The 20,045-nt window shown below is 39.0% G+C and overlaps 1 protein-coding gene across 4 annotated transcripts in view; it reads right to left on the bottom strand.

Moving 5' to 3' along the window:
• LOC143135078 (mitogen-activated protein kinase kinase kinase kinase 3-like) overlaps window positions 1-20,045 on the bottom strand; it is a 102,922-nt gene that overhangs the window by 272 nt on the left and 82,605 nt on the right. For 2 of the 4 annotated variants that reach the window (XM_076295807.1, XM_076295811.1), the window contains 8 exons: window positions 13,680-13,731; window positions 12,656-12,854; window positions 4,241-4,350; window positions 4,054-4,095; window positions 1,796-1,880; window positions 871-950; window positions 234-294; window positions 2-104 (listed from right to left, as the gene is read on the bottom strand). In XM_076295807.1, coding sequence (XP_076151922.1) covers window positions 2-104; window positions 234-294; window positions 871-950; window positions 1,796-1,880; window positions 4,054-4,095; window positions 4,241-4,350; window positions 12,656-12,854; window positions 13,680-13,731 — 732 coding nt within the window. Of the gene's footprint in view, window position 1; window positions 105-233; window positions 295-870; window positions 951-1,795; window positions 1,881-4,053; window positions 4,096-4,240; window positions 4,351-12,376; window positions 12,515-12,655; window positions 12,855-13,679; window positions 13,732-20,045 lie in introns of those variants that run through there. The other 2 variants (XM_076295809.1, XM_076295815.1) reach the window with 2 other exon arrangements.

The following is a 20,045-nucleotide window of genomic DNA, read 5'->3' as shown; positions in this document are numbered from 1 at the left end:
CCTGGGAATAATCTTGTCAGGAAATTTGTGAGTTGGAATGGCATGCCGAGCATGCTCAAAAAGGCCACGCAAATTGTGAGAGTACAGCTGAGGTGAGGTTTTTCCTATCAGACATAGTAACATAAATGTTTTCAGTTTAACATGAGAAATAGATGTAATATTGATATAAATGTGCGCATACCTTATATAATGTGTATGGTCATTAATAATCACAGACTACACTAAAATCTTACCAGATATTGAGAGCAAGCTGTTATTCATGACATACAGCCATGTACATCTCCGTGGAAACAACTAAGGGTGAGACATTACAATGTTTAAAACCCATGTATGATAGAGATTCAGTTGACAGTATATTAGTATAGTATAAGTATATATACTCTTTTGATCCCGTGAGGGAAATTTGGTCTCTGCATTTATCCCAATCCGTGAATTAGTGAAACAAACTCAGCACACAGTGAACACACAGTGAGGTGAAGCACACACTAATCCCGGCGCAGTGAGCTGCCTGCAACAACAGCGGCACTCGGGGAGCAGTGAGGGGTTAGGTGCCTTGCTCAAGGGCACTTCAGCCGTGCCTACTGGTCGAGGTTTGAACCGGCAACCCTCCGGTTACAAGTCCGAAGCGCTAACCAGTAGGCCACGGCTGCCAGTAGTCACCAAATCTGTCAACTGAATCACTGCTGTCTGCACTAAGCTGCTTAATGCACTGACAATCAGTGCTGCTATCACAAATGTGATTAGTCATAATCCTTGTAAATACTCACTTCTAATTTTTTTATTGTATTTGGATGTTTAGTGCCGATTGTTATACATAAGATTAAACATTTTCAATAATAGCAACCCATTAGCCATAAAATAAACACCTACCTGCTCCATTGATGTTTCATGTAATTCATTCAGGTTTAGAGTGTAAATACCCTCTTCAGCTCCAAATATAAGATGTTGATCTGAAACAGCATTAAATATCTGATTAACTGATCTGATTACAAATAATTCCATTAATGCATAACTAATTTAATATTACGTTATTTTAAAATACAATACACAACATATTGTGTAGTCTGATTTTTAAAGCAGCAGTGAGGAGTTTGATCAAATCAAAACACCATGACTTACAAACAAAGCACAAAGGTGTGTTTTGTATTTGTAAAGCATGGTGTGCATATTTGCTAATCATGGGACATTTATAAATCACAATCATTAATGCATTAATGCATTCTTTTTACTTAATTTGCTTGTGTAGTCACTTTTTATGCTTTTTAGGATCTTCTTTCTGGACCTAATTTGTATGTTGATACTGGCACCAATAAAATTCTTTGTACATGGAGAATAAAGATTCTGCTTCTGTTGGGAGTATTAACACATCATTTTGAAATTAAGTTGCTCCCAGAAAAAAACTAGCAAGCTTACTACCTAAAAGGCATATAAAAACCTTGCACAAACAAACAATAGTAAAAGTGGAACTGATTGCAGCTGGCATGTTTACTGATATTTTTGACCCAGTCAATGCTGTAGTGAAATCTTTCTTTGCATTTTCGCTGTGTGGTCCTTCCCAGACTATAGACCTATAGTACACAGCCTGACATAACCATATATTTATGGATATGAAGACGACAAATCTGTGTTCTCTTTACATATAATTATAACTATTCATCCAAGCAACTTTACATAAAACTAGAACTATTCAGTGCAGTGTCGAGTGTGAAGTTGTAAGACAAAGACAAAGAAATATAGCATGTAGATGAATGTACAGTACATTCGATGTTAAGCTCTTTATTACACATTTCAGTACCTCTAGAATCGGGGTTGATCCAGGAGGTGGCACAGTGGATTTTCAGTGGGCAACCATTAAAGACTTTAGAGAAGCAAGCTCCCATCTGCACAGAAAACACCAACAAACATGGTATATGCATACCTACATGCATAGATGCATACATCCATACATACATACATGCATACAAACAATACCAGTCATTTTTTAATTATTATTTGGAATAAAACAAAGAGTTATGTAACAAGCAAAAAAAAATTTGTAGAAAAAAAAAGTTGCAATTGAATGCCAGATAACTATGAGGGGGTGTTAGATATCTGCAATGGGCCATTTTATTCCTCAGCCTAATTATAGGGGTGTAAAATGGGCTTGTAAAATAGCATCTGAGCATGTTTGTATACCTTCTATGTTAACATCAGAGAACAAGGTACAGTAAAATGGGGCGGTTGTAGCGTAAATAAATGTAAAATACTCTAAAATACCTTAATCAACCTCATTTAACATTCAAACAAAGGTCCAGGTGCGCTGGTGGTCTGGTGTCCCAGGAATTGTTGACCAAAAATTGCAGAAAGAAATACTTTGACAAAACCTACAAATACAAATTCCATGGGCCTAAGTTGGAAAAAGAAATCTACCAGCAGAAAGCTGCGTCAAGGTGGGGACTCTGATATGGGAGGGACCTCTCCAGTGAAGTGAATTTGAATACACCAATCACATGCAACCAGCGCTGAATTCTAATCTATCCACCGGCTAATACAGTAAATGTCAACATCCCTTTATGGTAAAAATGGGACATTCTGCTGTCCTCTGTGAAAAACTGAGTAAGACAGTAGCCAAAATACCTTTAGGCAATATGACAGTGAATATCCTTAATACATCATGGCAGAGTGTCCAAAATAGTAAAGTAGTAAATGTATGTCATTGTATCATCAAAGAAATTTGCCTAATTGCTATTTGGAGGTCAGAGAGGTTTCACTTAATTATTCAAACTATGCTATCTCTAATCTCATCTTCATGCGTGACAATCATTAATTAAATAGGGCTATCTAACCAAACTGACAACAGTTCAACACAACCTAGACCGGTCTTATTATTTAGGCTACTGCTCACTGCTGCTCCTGCATTACAGGTATCTCAGGCTTGAACCACACTGCAACCTCGACCCAGCTAGAGAATAGAAGGGATGCCTATTTTTTCATACCTAAAATATAACTACGTTTATGTTTCACAACTACACCAACAATCAAATTAGCCTCCCCCACTCAACCAATGCTAACATTATGTTACTGTTAGATGTAATGTTAAGCTGGAAAAACAATACTGGAAATTTAGATGAAGGATCACCATTTGTCTGTCCTTTACTTAATTTAAAAATAGTTATCGGCCATTATTTACGTTGATACCATTAGATCGGCAAATAGCTAATATCGGCTGATAAAACAGCACACCTATATATTGGTCGGGCTCTAAAGACTCTTTTTAGACTTTAAAGACTCTACCTGCCCTGCCCCAGTGTTAGGTATTGTTTTGTCTGAGAACTTTGCTAAGCCTTTGATTTATGAGTTTGGATTCCCAGTGATTGACTGTGCTTGTTATATTGATCGTGAGTTTTGGATTACGTTTTTTGGATTTCTGTCTTTCTTGCCACACGTGTGTTACTGACCCGGATCATGTACCTTGACTGTGATTTTTGATTTAACATTGGGATACTTCTGCCTGTCTTTGCCTCTCTGTGTTACCGAACCTGGACTGTTTACCTGTACTACATTTATTGGACTTTCCCTTTTGATCTGATGATCATTACACCAAGTTAGCCCCAGACATCTGCATGTCCACATGGATCCAAGGAAACCAGCGTTTAAAAAATCTTCAATTTAGAAGGCATTTTTAAAAATATGTGTGGACAAAAGGCCCAAACGCCCCCAAAATTATCCATTTTAAAGAATATCCAGGTACATGTGCACAGGGCCTTTAAGGTATTGCTTTAACGGCTTTAACCAAATCTGTTACTAATTAACTACAGCCTGGCTCTGCCCACTTCTGCCCACTTCGCGGCCACAGTGTGCATGCGCTCCCGTTAGCGCAGGGAGATACCATTCCTATCTTGGGCCTCATTTGTGTTATGTCATAATTTTGAGGGTTTTTTTTACAGTGTAAAAATAGTAAAAATAAAGCAAACCTCTGACTGGTACTTTACATAGATGTATGTATGTGTATAGTTTAAAAATAGAAGATATGTAAAAAGCGTAGGTGCCATGTGTAATTACAAAAACACTTACATGGACTTTTGGAGTTGGAGGTAGTCCATTGCTGAGAGGTATCTATAGAAATATCAGTTACACAGAGTCAGGCTAAATCCATTAGAGACGTTTCACAGTAACATTTGAGGTGGTGTAATGAATTACAAATAACATTTAAAAATCAATCCATTCAAAGATGTGTAAAGTTGTTATACAATACCCTTACCACAACATCCTTTTTTTCTTTTCGTGCAGGATCACTTGGAGATGAAGACGGCTTCTCCTTTCCTGAGGTCTCCTTCTTTCTGCTCTCATCAGTCAAATTCACTCCATTGCCTGGGGCCAGAGAGCAACAAGTTTGAAAACTGTACTGTACTGTACTGTACTGTACTGTACTATACAACCTCACAACTGGAGGGCAGAGCAGTGCTGGGTGGTGATGAAAATTATTTTCACCTAATGATCATTGCTTTTAGTTGCTTGGACAACTAGATGGTAGGTCTGTAAACCTGTTCCTGTAGAGTTGTGTTCAAACCTAACTCACTAGCAGTTAACGCAAAAGCAACCTGAGGTTGACTCTGCAAGAAAACAGAGAGGGGATGTATAGATTTTATAGATTCTATACTATAGGAGCTGACTGGGGATGAAAGACTGACTGAAAGAGTGCCAGTAAGGGTGTGGGCAGCAGACGTTAAATTAGACAAGAGACTACTGCAAGCAGGGGCGCAGGAGATATTTTGAAAGTGAGGGGGACCAAATTGTGAACACAAACCCATAGTGAGATCAGATTTCCAGATATCGGATCACCACCTTTGGCCCACTTTCTATGGTATAAAATTCTCGCCAAAAGTTTTCTGTACCTGTACCAAAGTTTTGTGCTTGTAAGAATATTTTGTGCTCGTAAAAAATATTTGTGTACATGTAAAAATAATTTGTGCATGCAAAAATGGTTTGTACATCTTCAAATCCGTTTTGTCACTGTGTAGAATTTTTTTTTGTGAATTTGCGAACGATTTTTGCACGCACAGATTTTCCATTTGCAAGTGCGCATCTGTTTTCTACAGACATGAAACAGATCTACGGGTACGAAACGAATTTACAAGTACAAAACTTTTTTACAAATTTTCCCAAAACAGCCAATCACAGCACTGCTTACTGAACGGCCAGTCAGCCGATCAGCTCACTTCTTTAATTCTGAAACGCTGGACATCTCTGGGTACATCCATGTAAACACTACAGTCAGAAGAGGTGAAACAAGTATTGGCTGGGCTAAGCTAACGTCAAAGATACTGCTTTTATCAACTGTCTCTGCTAACGTTACGTGAAAGCACCGCACATATAACATGGGAAATACAAAGGGAGGGAGGGAAGGGAGTCAGCCTAAAGCCACCCTGAACTTTTTTGGTCATGTAGCAGTAACTGTTATGTTCTAGCTAGCTTAGGTAACAAGCTAACTTAGCTAACAAGCAAACAGCTCAACTTAACTCTATTCCTTCCCTACTATGAATCTAATATCATTAACTAGAACTAATAAACAGTATAGTTTAAAACGCGAGCACTGGATAGGTAATTAGTAGGTAACAATAGGTAATGGCAGCTAACTGGGCTAGTATTGGCTGGGCTAAGCTAACGTCAAAGATACTATCAACCGTCTCTGCTAACGTTACGTGAAAGCACCGCACATATAACGTGGGAAATACAAAGGGAGGAATGACTAGTCGGAAAACACTAACACAATAACTATACAGAACAATTATATCATTAATAATAATACTAATGATCCGAATTTTATTAGTTCTAGTTAATGATATTAGATTCATAGTAGGGAAGGAATAGAGTTAAGTTGAGCTGTTTGCTTGTTAGCTAAGATAGCTCTTCTTTTTTTAATGTGTTTCACCTCTTCTGAACTGTGGTGTTTACATGGATGTACCAAGAGCTGTATTTTCTATGTCCAGCGTTTCAGAATTAAAGAAACGAGCTGATCGGCTGACTGGCCGTTCAGTAAGCAGTGCTGTGATTGGCTGTTTTGGGAAAATTTGTAAAAAAGTTTTGTACTTGTACATTCGTTTCGTACCCGTAGATCTGTTTCACTTGCAAATGGAAAATCCGTGCGTGCAAATATCGTTCGCAAATTCACAAAAAAAAATTCTACACAGTGAGAAAACGGATTTGAAGATGTACAAACCATTTTTACATGCACAAAATATTTTTACAGATACAAATTATTTTTACATGTACACAAATCATTTTTACGAGCACAAAATATTCTTACAAGCACAAAACTTTGGTACAGGTACAGAACACTTTTGGCGAGAATTTTATACCATAACTTTCGACCATCATATTTTAAACTTGCCAGAACATTAAGATAATACCATTGATTGTTTTCAAAATATTTTTTGATAAAAATGGTGAAAACTGTGAGATGAGCACAACGCCAGATCAGCCCTCAGACCAGCTTCTTGCTATGTGCAATTCTACTTTTATTTATTTTAGATTTATTTCACACTACTTGGGCCAATGGTAGAATACTGGTCACTACTTGGGCCAATGGTAGAAAAAAGCAACATGGGATGTTGATATTTTATGAAACCATGAATGAATCATCATGCCTATGATCCAAACATAGACTACATGATCAAATAGCCTAGTAAGGCCTACTTAAATTGTCTGGTATAAACCAAATCAACTCTCCACTGTGTGTTTGCAGTTAATATTTATGCAACGTTAGAACTTAACAAGTGTTGGCTTAACAAGTTACCAGTCCAGAACACACAGAAAATTGCAACAGAAAGTTGCCTTTATAATCAACTATTTGTTCCAACAGCATTTAAACAAAGCATTTATAAAATTGAAAAAATAAAAACTGTATCACATTATCCCAAGCTTCAAAGAGCTCCCCACGTCTGTGACAGGCAGACGTGACACCGCTAAATTCTCAGCTTGTTTACACCCCACACTGAACGCGTAAGAACGCTATACTGTAGGCCCATCACTCTGGGGTGTGGTAGCCTACTCTCTGGGATTTATGCACCAAGGTAACTGAAGTATCCAATTTGTGTCTTGAAATTATGTTTGAAACTAGATGTACCGCAGAGCGGTACAAAATATGACCGCCGCCCAGTCCAGCACGTTTTCCACAAAAATAAGTCACGCTGAAAGGCATTTGGTATCTGCTAGACAACAAGTACCAAAACATGATTAGTTCATAGATTTCACATGTACTGTAATATACATTTTATACAACCCCACCCCCATCTTGCCTGTTCATAATTCTGAGAAATTCTTGAATTGTGTGCATGTGTGCGTGTACATGTTTATGTTTATGTGTGTGTGGGTGGGTGGGTGGGTGTGTGTGCGTGCGTGCATGTGCATGTGCTTGTGTGTTTGCCTGTGTGTGTGCATGCGTACTGTATATATGTCTACTGTGTGAGTATGTGTCATACGTAGGATTACTGTGAATGTATTTGTGTGCGTGTATCTGTTTATGCACATGTGTGCATATGCAATGGGTTTACATGACCCCTGGAGGCAAACATACGCAAAAATTGGTCATCCTAGGCCCTACGGTTCTCAAGATATTCACAGAAAACTGTGTCTGCCCTACCCTCCTTTCGGGGGGTCCAGTCCAGTGGGGGGGCTACAGATCAAAACGAAAAGCGATGGTTCCATGCTATCCATGTGGGGTTACATGCCCACCAAGTTTCGTGTACCCCGGTCTTTCAGTGTCCCAGGAATCCTTGTTGGTGTACGGTCACTAAATGTACACATAAATGATTTTATTGTAAGGCCCACCATGAACGAAAGTCCACGAAACTTGGCATGCATTCGGAGGGTGTCATAATGATCCTACGCTTTCAATTTCGTGCAGTTTTGACCATGTCAGCCAGAGATATTGTGATGAAAACACCTAATATTTTGCTTTTTAATTTTTAAGTAGGTGGCGCTATACATGAAATAAGTGGTAATGGGATAGGTTGACATGCCCCCTTAAGACCAACATACAAAAAAAAGGTGGACCTCCTAGGCCCTACGGTTCTCGAGATATTCACAGAAAACTGTCTCCGGCCACCTACAGGCCAGTTGGTGTATAGTAACATAAATTCATTTATTGTGTGGCCCCCCATGAACGGAATTCCACGAAACTTGGCGTGCATTCAGAGGGTGTCATAATGATCCTACACTTCCAATTTCGTGCAGTTTTGACAATGTTAGGTCACAGATACCTGCGATTACAACACCTCATTTTTACTTTTTTGTGTTTAACTAGGTGGCGCTATACATGAAATGAGTGGTTATGGAATGGGTTGACATGGCCCTTTGAGATCAACATACAAAAACAAAATGGTCCTCCTAAACCCTACGGTTCTCGAGATATTCACAGAAAACTGTGTCTGCCCTACCCTCCTTTCGGGGGGTCCAGTCCAGCGGGGGGGCTACAGATCAAAACGAAAACAGGAGGTTCCATGCTATCCATGTGGGGTTACATGCCCACCAAGTTTCCTGTACCCCGGTCTTACAGTGTCCCGGGAATCCTTGACGGAAATTTGGACATGCGAAAAAGAAAAAAAAAGAAAAGAAAAAAAAAAAAATCTGACTAAACCTATATGACCGCCGCTTCGCTGCGCGGCGGTCATAATAAATGTCTTAGAACAAAAACGTTGATAGACTTGTATTTTACAGTTAGGCTAGTGAAAACGAGTTGATAAGTAGGCTAGTTGAGTTTGTTATCAATAAACATAACAGCTAATGTCATGTTGAGCAGGAGGAGTTGAGCACTAGGCTACCATAAATCCTCAAATTATGCCCGGGATTGATTTTACTTATAGCAGGACAAATAAAGGCAGGTTCCCATATACAAGACGGGGTAACAATTGCCTACCATACCAACAATTGGCATCAGTCCACTAGAAAACATTGTTTCGATTTAAGTCAATAAAATAACACCTCTTCTTAATATTTTATTATAAGTTGTATTGTATTGTATTATGTTGGTTGGATTAAAAGCCTACGGTTGGCAAAGAAAAGTTGTTTTCCTACCATGGGTCTCCAACACACGTTCTCAAGCTCATTCTCTTGCTGCCCCTTTCAAGCTAATTGCCAGAGGCTAAAGCCTACTACATTTAAACACAATTGTTGCGACTCAAGGCATTCCAGCCTACGAATTTTATTTTAAAAAAAGTACTAAATCATGCATAATTAAACAATAACTCAATTTAGGCTACTTGGCTACGCAAAAAGGTTTCTATTACAGAACAACCCCTATTCAATGAAAGGCTGCCTTGTCTTGCAATAAAAAGCAGTGGAAATCCCGACACTTTTTCAACTGCATGAAACTTAACAGTGAACCATCAAATATCTCCCAGATTTCAGTGCCCATCAGTCCCAACATTTAGCAATATAATCAAACAGTCCAAAAGTAAATTAAATCCCAAACCAAACCGAAAATGCTTTTGATAGCCTACCGGTATGCTGCTCCAAACTAAACGCATGTCTAAATGCAGGTTAGAAATATTTTAAAAAGCCTGCCTCGAATAGCCTACCAGCCTGCCTCAAATAAAGATGACGAATGATTTATGCTAAGCAAGTAGCCTGGATTATTTTATGATTGTTAGTAGACAAACTGGCTTCAGATATCCAACAGAGTGAATATGAGATTGTGCAGTCTTACAGTACTGTAGATGGCTGTGGTTAGTAGACTTGTAGTCAAGACCGCCTAAACCGAGACCAAGACACTACCAAGACCAGAGGGCATCAAGACCGAGACCAAGACGAGACCAAGGCCAAGACAGACTGAGTCAAGACCAAGACAAAGTCGAGACGAGACCGAGACCAAGACCGAGACCAAAAAAAAAAAAAGCGAGCTAGTGTTACCAAAGTCCTTTTAGGCATGTCCCTCCACTCGGCGGCCATATTGCACCGCTTTTTGGGTACTCATCGGGCATCCTATTCAGCAGAAATGCGCGTGCGCAAGGCTTCACCACACCAACCGTGCTCCAGTGTCGAGTTCACAACACATGATTGGCACAATGTCTGCACAACACAGCACATAATTGGCTCAAAGTAGTCAACTCACACCACATGATTCGCTCAATGTATACACATGTCGACATTTTGGCGAGGAAGGGGTGGGATATGTGTAGACAACGGCCATATTGGCGTTGCAAACTAGCCCCATGCATTTCTATGGAGGATTTTTTGAGTGCTGTGTCTCCACATTAGAAAGTCTCTGGTGTTACACCATAACTTGCATCAATTGAATAAGAGCAGCATACTGGGGCAGGGTTCTCAAGTTTTGAGCTCAGCTTGGAGTGAGATTGGGGGGGGGGGTGCACTCACTCACTAATTATAAAAAAAATTGGAAAGAAGCATTAACCCTTTGAGACCTTGAATTTGTCATTGTAATCTATACATCCTATATCTTGTTTTTGTCTGGGAAAGTATAATGCATAGCCTATGTCTCTTATGTCAGCCTTATCAAGGGAAACCATTTGTTTTTTTATGTCACCAGGAAGCATGTCAGTAGAAATAACTTTTCATATTTAGGTGGGATAGATTGGAATCTTGAAATATAATAATCGTGACGCTGGGATATTCTATAGCTCACCAATTTACGAGATGTAGGCCTATGTACTGAGTGAGACAAATATTTTATTTATTAGGCTAATTGCTTTATTCACTTGAGTAGCCTATATTGTCACTGAATCATTAGACTAAGCATGTGCATGCCGAAACCGAGGACAGCAAGTTCATTATACGGTGTATGGTATGGTGGTTGGCAGGTCATTGTCTGCAGCAGTCCTGTATGTTTAGAAAAAAATGTAGGCCTATGTGTAGCATACTCGCTCAAATTGATAACACTCGTTAATAATAAGCTAATTTTCATTCATTGTTGACATGGTCCATGGAGGATCAGATGGGTGTCCCGGGACCTGATGAACACGGCGCTAAAAAGCACAAACGAGTGCGAAAGTTGCAGCCGTGACGACAGGGAAAGTGCAGGCAGCCACGAGAGTGATTGGTCGTGTAAAATGAACGTTGCTGATGTCTGGCTTACACAAAGCTATAACGACACAATCATTAGGTTTTCTTAATGACCGACAGTTTAGTTTAGTTTATAGATAAGAAATAATTTTGCCATAAAGTAGGCTAGGCCAAATGTTCGTGAAAAGGCTTGATTTACACACCCTGTAAAGTACCATAAGTAGGCTGGTTTACCAAATGACAGACAGTTGAATTTCTGAATAAAAAGAATGTTGGTGCAGTTTTGAAATCTGAAACGTGTAACCCCACACAAGCATAACGTGGTTGTAGGGAGGGGATGTGCTATTTTGGAATTTTACCCGGATACAACGAATAGCCTACTATTTTTTGATTGGATGTCGGTGGCTATTTATTTTTTTGATATTGCTGGTGAGTGGTGCGCTAGTTCTGAACCCTGCGAGAAATCCTCTCGTATCCCTGCGCCTCCTCTAATAATTATGCAGATGCCACATCCCTAGTAATATTTCTGCGTGAGAAATGCAAGGTGTGGTGTGTGAGCGTGTGAACTTGTTGAATTGCGTGTGTCTCACGCCCATTGCGTGAGACTTGAGAACCCTGCTGGGGTAAGAGGTTCAGTCCCAGTTAAAATTAAATTTAAGAAGGTATTATTTCAACTACAGACAGAACAATGCAGAGACAGAGCATGTCATGAATGTGTGTGACTGTGAGCTCACTCACTGTAAATGTTTTTGTAGACTGGGTGAGATAAACTATGTAGGCTATAGCAATTGCATGACAATGATGAGAGAGACTTTGCAAACCTTGCATTTTGCAGAATGCTTCTTTCTTGCCCCTGGACTGCAAATTTCTTTATGTTCCGTGAATGCAAATTTAATGATGGCGGAATTCGCGGACATTATTATTACTAGGTCTGACTGAGACTGACAGCTACGACGTAAACCTAACGTTTCGCGCTGGCTACACTTGCGTCTTTTGATTGGATGAGCGCCAGTTTCTTAATCACAACAAAATACATGTATGTCATTGATTGGTTGCATTTGAAAGGTTGCATTTGAAGGACGTGAAAGGCGAAATAATTTAATGTTGCATTATCGAATGTTATGTTTTGTATCATGGACATATTTGTTGCAAATCTCCCGACCACTATGTCGACCCGAGACCGCAAGACCAAGACAATGAGACCAAGACAAGACCGAGGGATCCGAGACCAAGACAAGACCAAGACCAAAGACGGTCGAGACTGTGACAAGACCGAGACCACGTAAAAGTGGTCTCGAGACCAAGACCGGTCTCGAGACATCCAACTCTAGTGGTTAGTGATGTGATGCTGTTAATGGGGAGTTTTACATAGTTAGCACAAATCCTATATGTTATCATTTATTTAGCGTCCCTATAAGGCTTTTTTTCCTTATCAAAAGTGAGGGGGACGATGGCTGTCTCTTCAGCACTGCGGGGGACATATCCCCCACGTCCCCCGTGCCTCTTGTGCCCCTGACTGCAAGGACAAAGATATGGGACGGTGTGGCTGGCCTTACAGTTAACATTTTCGTCCTGATACACTTTCAATTATGATCAAATGCATTTATTTGTCTGTTGCAATGGCAATTCACAATCTGATCCTGCTAACTCTCTTTACCTAAGCTTCTGAGTTTTTGTGGGGGCGTTTGCAGGGATAATGGCTGAGGAGGGCTACAGGCGGATGGTAGATCGGGGCTGTCCGTGGCTGGACAACACATGATAGTGTCATGGTTGCCATCATGGTCACTGGTGAGATCCACTTGAGGGGTGGAGATGCTCTTGGGCTGAGAGACGAGAGGCAAAGAGTTAGCTGCAGTCTGTGAAAAGAGATAACAGCTTGAGAGAAAGACATCTTAGTTTATTGTAGTAATAATGCCTAAATTAAACCAACTATGTAAAATCACTGGCATAAAACATCAAACACAAGTACTTAGCACCCCCTGAAAATGTTCTGTTTACTTAGATGCTTACACATATTGTCCCTTTGGGGATTTTCATTATGAACACTTATGCCATAGTATATTTCTAACTTTATACTTAGCGGGTGAGTTGATGAGCACTCAGTGAGTGCAGTGGGATGTGAAGTTCTTTGAATGTGGAATGTGGAGGACATCATTAAAATACGTTAACAGATCTTAGCAGCATTATGATTGACTACAGTGTACCTAGAGCAGTGGTTCTCAAACCTTTTGAGCTCAGGGCATACATTTTTCCCTCAATGGCAAGTCTAGATTATGTTTTGTTTTCACTCTCAGCACCATGTATGTCTGCCATCTTTTGTAATATGACACTTGGCATTTAGCATACCAGTATGATACACCCTTGTTTTTATCATTGTTACAATTGTTATTCCTATTGTTAGGACATGGACATCCCCAGGTTATCCAAACATGCATTGATAACAGCGAAAATCTTTACGACGGTTTTTATACACAGTATTTTCAATACAATACAATCATAACAAAATGTCAGCCTTTGCTTGTTAAACCAAAGCGTAGATCCCATCCACTTTCATCCTATGCTTAGCACATGCTCCACACAACAGGATCTATTTGAACTCAAACTCTAGCATGACAAGAGTGCAAATGATCATAGGAAGCTGAATAAACATTCATTTGCATTATGCTCTGTTTCATGCTTACCTGAGGAGGTGGTGGTGGGGGTACTTTAGGTCTCATAGTGAATGCTTTATTTCTGTTGGGGTAACAGCAAAATTGTTACAAATACCAGGAAATATGAAGTGCCACCAGCCTAATTGGTCTCATACCTGAGGCATGAAGATGTGATACACAGTAGGGATGCACCGCTACCCCAAATAAACTGATATTGGATATTGGTTTGGCACTGACTCAAATAGCTGGATTGGGCATCATGACAATGGGGCTTCAGGTATCATGACAATGAGGCCAATCTATTCACCCAAAATCTATGTTTTTCTATGTTTGTACTTTTACAATGTCCTCTGAGTTTGTGCTTCTGTATGTAATGTAGTGATTTCACTAATCACTTTCTCCAATGTAAAAATGTTTTGTCAAAACTGAAAAATCTATTAGATTTACAATTATGATCTATAAACATGTATACAATATCTCACACACAGATACATTCTCAAACAAACATGATCAGAAGACACATGAAAGGCTGTTGACTATTATCCTTCAGATATATCTCTTTGCCGATCTAGAAGCATTTCAATTCTTTTGCAGCAGAAAATCACTGCACCTTTAATGGCTATGAGTCAGATGAGGTAGGCCCTCAGAGAAGGGATGGGGGTTAGTAGGTTGGACTTCATAATGTGAACAATCTGGGCCTATGAACTTAACCGGGTTACACAGGGACACAACTGAAGTATTCGGTTTGTGGAGTGTAAAATAGTTTTAGAGAACTGGTCTAGTTTTTTCAAATGTGCGCAGCACTCTCTCATCTCGTGTAGTGGTGTGTTTCTAGAGGAAGCTAATTGTTGCTAAATACACTTTGTGAACGGAACGCTTCAGTTGCGCACCTGGTGTAGCCCCGTTGAAACACAAACTACAACAGAGTAATTTCTGAGAGCTCTTGGGTGACTGTATAAAATGTATATTTTGCTGAGTACTACACTTCTGTAGGTAATTAATCATTTGAAAAGGCCCACTCTATACATTTAAAATTATATTATGAATATATAATATATTTAGAATTACCATGCTCCTGAATGTTTGACAAAGACAATATTGATTGGTATCTGTTGCTATTACAGTGTAACAAACTAGCAACATAACAGAGAGATTGTTAACTTGATAAAAAAAGAAGCCCACACTGGCTGCTTTCCTGGTCATATGGAAGTATGTTGGGCACTAAACACAAGTAAAGAATATTAACGCAAATTAAATAGAAAGTGACTCATCCAGTATAAAGTAACTCTGGGGATATCTCCCGTACCAGACCAAGACATATGCACCCATCATTATTGGGGGCCAAGCAGCGAAGCTGCGCGGCAACCCATAGTGATTCTACGTATTCTTATTATTATTGGGGGCCAAGCAGCGAAGCTGCGCGGCAACCCATAGTGATTCTACGTATTCTTATTATTATTATTAGGGGTCCGAGCAGCGTAGCTGCAGGAACCCTATTGTTTCTGTACCGTTCATTTTTTGGCCAAAATTCTGTAAAAATCATACTGCAGCCTAAACCGTAACTCCAAAACTCTTGAAATTTTCAGGTATGGTTACCAGTACCCCCCTCTACCCATAACCCAAAATTTGGGGTACTGCACCCAAAGGTGGCGCTATTGAAAAAAAAAGTTAATTATGCTTATTTCTCCTTACCAGATTCACCTAGACTCAAAATTCTTTCAGAATATTAATCTCTAAACTCAGATGCATCTTTTTGGCCCTGGTCTTATGGTCTACAAATGTTTACTTTTTCCACAATTTCATGGAAAAGCCAAACATTATAAAAAGTTTCACACTCTTCAAAAATAATCGAATCTTCACCAAAATTCTCACAGACAATGTTTAGACCAAGCCTCACAAAAGTTATCGCTCAGAATTTTGATATTTTGTTCCATTTCAGAGATATAGGCCAATAAAGTTAGACCACTTAGGCCTTTTTTCCTAGATCACCTATATTCCTATAAACCGTAAGTCCTAGAAACTTGACATTTTCAAGTATTGTTACCAGTACCCCCCACTACCCATAACCCAAATTTGGGGTACTGCACCCAAAGGTGGCGCTCTTGTCAAAAACGCTTATTTCTCCTTACCAGATTCACCTAGACTCAAAATTCTTTAATCATATTAATCTCTACATTCAGATGCATCTTTTTCACCCTGGTCTTATGCTCTAAAAATGTTTACTTTTGCCACAATTTCAGAGAAAAGCCAAACATCATAAAAAGTTTCACAGGCTTCAAAAATTATCAAATCTTCACCAAAATTCTCACAGACAATGTATAGACAAAGCCTCACAAAAGTTATCAAAAGAATTTGGATACGTTGTTCCATTTCAGAGATATAGGCCAATAAAGTTCGACCACTCAGCCCATTTCTCCTATATCACCTATATTCCTATATGAGTAATTTTTTTTTCTTGGATAACAACCATACAACCATCATTAGGTGGATACCATTAACAGTGCACATTTTCAGATATGTACTCTTTTTTATAAAGCCCTTAATTCTATTGTCAAATGTATGCTAGGAATTTTCTTGATGTTGTGTGTTTGCCAACACACATTTTCACCATTTGAATGTGACTGCTCAATGTGTATGATTGTCAGTGGCTGAGTGGGATAATGCCTAGTGCTGGTGTTTGTTAGGTTGAGAGTTCGAATCCTGCTAGAGCTTTAGGCTCAAGATGCACATGCTATTGGTTATTGAAGATTCACACTATTGAACAGCACCTGAATGACATCAGACAATTAACATTCACACTCATTAGTTGCCAAGAATCAGAATGCCGACACACTCTATGACATATAGGGGAACTTCTTTGTTTACTATTTTTCCTTCATCATTATGTCTATCATATTTATATTTCATCCATTACTGTTCTTCTCTATAAATGTCTAATTGCCCCAGAATATCCAAAAGTTTTCAGGTGTACTCTTTCAGGAAAGCCCTTCATTTTATTGTCAAATGTATACTTGGAGTTTTTCTTGTGTGTTTACTAACACATATTTTCACCATTTGAATGTGACTGCTGAATGTGTATGATTGTCAGTGGCAGAGTGGGATAATGCCTAGTGCTGCTGTTTGTTAGGTTGAGAGTTCGAATCCTGCTAGAGCTTTAGGCTCAAGATGCACATGCTATTGGTTATTGAAGATTCACACTATTGAACAGCACCTGAATGACATCAGACAATTAACATTCACACTCATTAGTTGCCAAGAATCAGAATGCCGACACACTCTATGACATATAGGGGAACTTCTTTGTTTACTATTTTTCCTTCATCATTAAGTCTATCATATTTATATTTCATCCATTACTGTTCTTCTCTATAAATGTCTAATTGCCCCAGAATATCCAAAAGTTTTCAGGTGTACTCTTTCAGGAAAGCCCTTCATTTTATTGTCAAATGTATACTTGGAGTTTTTCTTGTGTGTTTACTAACACATATTTTCACCATTTGAATGTGACTGCTGAATGTGTATGATTGTCAGTGGCAGAGTGGGATAATGCCTAGTGCTGCTGTTTGTTAGGTTGAGAGTTCGAATCCTGCTAGAGCTTTAGGCTCAAGATGCACATGCTATTGGTTATTGAAGATTCACACTATAGAACAGCACCTGAATGACATCAGACAATTAACATTCACACTCATTAGTTGCCAAGAATCAGAATGCCGACACACTCTATGACATATAGGGGAACTTCTTTGTTTACTATTTTTCCTTCATCATTAAGTCTATCATATTTATATTTCATCCATTACTGTTCTTCTCTATAAATGTCTATTTGCCCCAGAATATCCAAAAGTTTTCAGGTGTACTCTTTCAGGAAAGCCCTTCATTTTATTGTCAAATGTGTACTTGGAGTTTTTCTTGTGTGTTTACCAACACACATTTTCACCATTTGAATGTGACTGCTGAATGTGTATGATTGTCAGTGGCAGAGTGGGATAATGCCTAGTGCTGGTGTTTGTTAGGTTGAGAGTTCGAATCCTGCTAGAGCTTTAGGCTCAAGATGCACATGCTATTGGTTATTGAAGATTCACACTATTGAACAGCACCTGAATGACATCAGACAATTAACATTCACACTCATTAGTTGCCAAGAATCAGAATGCCGACACACTCTATGACATATAGGGGAACTTCTTTGTTTACTATTTTTCCTTCATCATTAAGTCTATCATATTTATATTTCATCCATTACTGTTCTTCTCTATAAATGTCTATTTGCCCCAGAATATCCAAAAGTTTTCAGGTGTATTTTTTCAGGAAAGCCCTTCATTTTATTGTCAAATATATACTTGGAGTTTTTCTTGTGTGTTTACCAACACACATTTTCACCATGTGAATGTGACTACCCAATATGTAGGATTGTCAGTGGCTCAGTGGGATAATGCCTAGTGCTGGTGTTTGTTAGGTTGAGGGTTCGAATCCCCGGTAGTGCTTTAGGCTCTAGCTCGAATACTATTGGTTATTGAAGATTCACACCATTGAACAGCACCTGAATGACATCAGGCAATCAACATTCACACTCATCAGTTGCCAAGAATCAGAATGCCGAGACACTCTATGACATTCAGGGGAACTTCTTTGTTTACTATTTTTCCTTCATCATTAAGTCTATCATATTTATATTTAATCTATTAGTGTTCATCTCTACAAATGTCTAATCGCCCCTCCATGCTTGGAGTTTTTCTTGTGTGTTTACCAATACACATTTTCACCATGTGAATGTGGCTGGCCAACATGTAGGATTGACAGTGGGTCAGTGGGATAATACCTTGTACTGGTGATCCTTAGGTTGAGAGTTCAAATCCCACTTGAAGCATTAGTGGGTTGTGGATGTTAACATACTACAATAGAATGCTGTTGGGTTGTGGAGGATAACACACTATAACATTACAGCTACTTGTCAATATGGGCTTGTAGTGCAAGGCAAGTGTTACTGTGTAATTATAAGCTGTAGCCTATAATTATTTGTTATTCTTATAATATTTGTCATTTCTTATACATATTTAGTCGGCTCTTCCACTTGACAGAACAACTCTATATCGGTTAAGGATGTCACGCATGAAACAATGCTGCAGAAACACGAAAATACGACTTTGAGTTTAGTAGGCTATAATTTTCAGTTCCTGTTTATCTATTGCACAATGGGTAATATTTTAAAGGAATCATGTTGCAGTCTTGTAAATAGTGACCCTGCAAGATCCCTAGTCATTGCAAAATCATAGTCTGTGACTTAAAACTCTACTACTTGTCTTTAGATGTGAGAGGGTCTGAGACTGTAGTCTTTCAAAAATCTTTTCCAAATCTTTGCAAATCTTTCCAAAGTTTACCCGCTGGGAAACCCTGTAGCTCCGGAGCAGGGGCTCAGACCAGGATAAATTGTTTGCTCGCCCTCAGTTCGCTCTTTTGTTCATCTCAACCTAGCACTCCAGTGTGTCCTGCTCTGTGTGCGTCTTTGAGTTAACGTAAGTCATCACTTTAATCACCCTCACTATGACTTTTGTGATGTTTATCAGTTTGTAGAGTAGCTCTGCCATCATGTGTAAAGTTAAGGTCTTTGTTTGTTGGTTTGGTGTGTTGGAGTCCCATGTGAGAGATGATTAGGTGATGTTGGTTGACTTGGGATGTCAAGTATTGTTTAGTTGTACCTTTATATAGCCATATGATTTCAGTTTATTGTTCAAATATCAATTGGTTTGTTTGTGAGTTGGGATCTGTACTGATTTACCCCATTTCACTGATTACTCCATTTTCTGTTTGTTTCCTCTTTGATGCAGCACACATACAAGTAAAGAACAAAAGAACAGATGAATTGAAACTCAAATAAAGTTAACTTGTGTTGCACCGAAACCTGCCATCTCCGTGTCATCACTCCATACCATTGAGCCTTCTGAGTCACACCATTGAACAGCACCTGAATGACATCAGGCAATTAACATTCACACTCATTAGTTGCCAAGAATCAGAATGCCGACACACTCTATGACATATAGGGGAACTTCTTTGTTTACTATTTTTCCTTCATCATTAAGTCTATCATATTTATATTTCATCCATTACTGTTCTTCTCTATAAATGTCTAATTGCCCCAGAATATCCAAAAGTTTTCAGGTGTACTCTTTCAGGAAAGCCCTTCATTTTATTGTCAAATGTATACTTGGAGTTTTTCTTGTGTGTTTACCAACACACATTTTCACCATGTGAATGTGACTGCCTAATATGTCGGATTGTTAGTGGCTCAGAGGGATAATGCCTAGTGCTGGTGTTTGTTAGGTTGAGAGTTCGAATCCTGCTAGAGCTTTAGGCTCAAGATGCACATGCTATTGGTTATTGAAGAGTCACACCATT

The sequence above is a fragment of the Alosa pseudoharengus genome, unplaced genomic scaffold, assembly GCF_046254945.1.
Source record: "Alosa pseudoharengus isolate Yale_2024_CS ecotype anadromous, Long Island Sound unplaced genomic scaffold, YU_APseudo_1.1 YU_APseudo_1.1_scf_1, whole genome shotgun sequence".
Classification (NCBI taxonomy): Eukaryota; Metazoa; Chordata; class Actinopteri; order Clupeiformes; family Clupeidae; genus Alosa; species Alosa pseudoharengus.
Note: the sequence above shows the minus strand (reverse complement) of the source record. Positions and strands in the feature narration are given on the sequence as shown.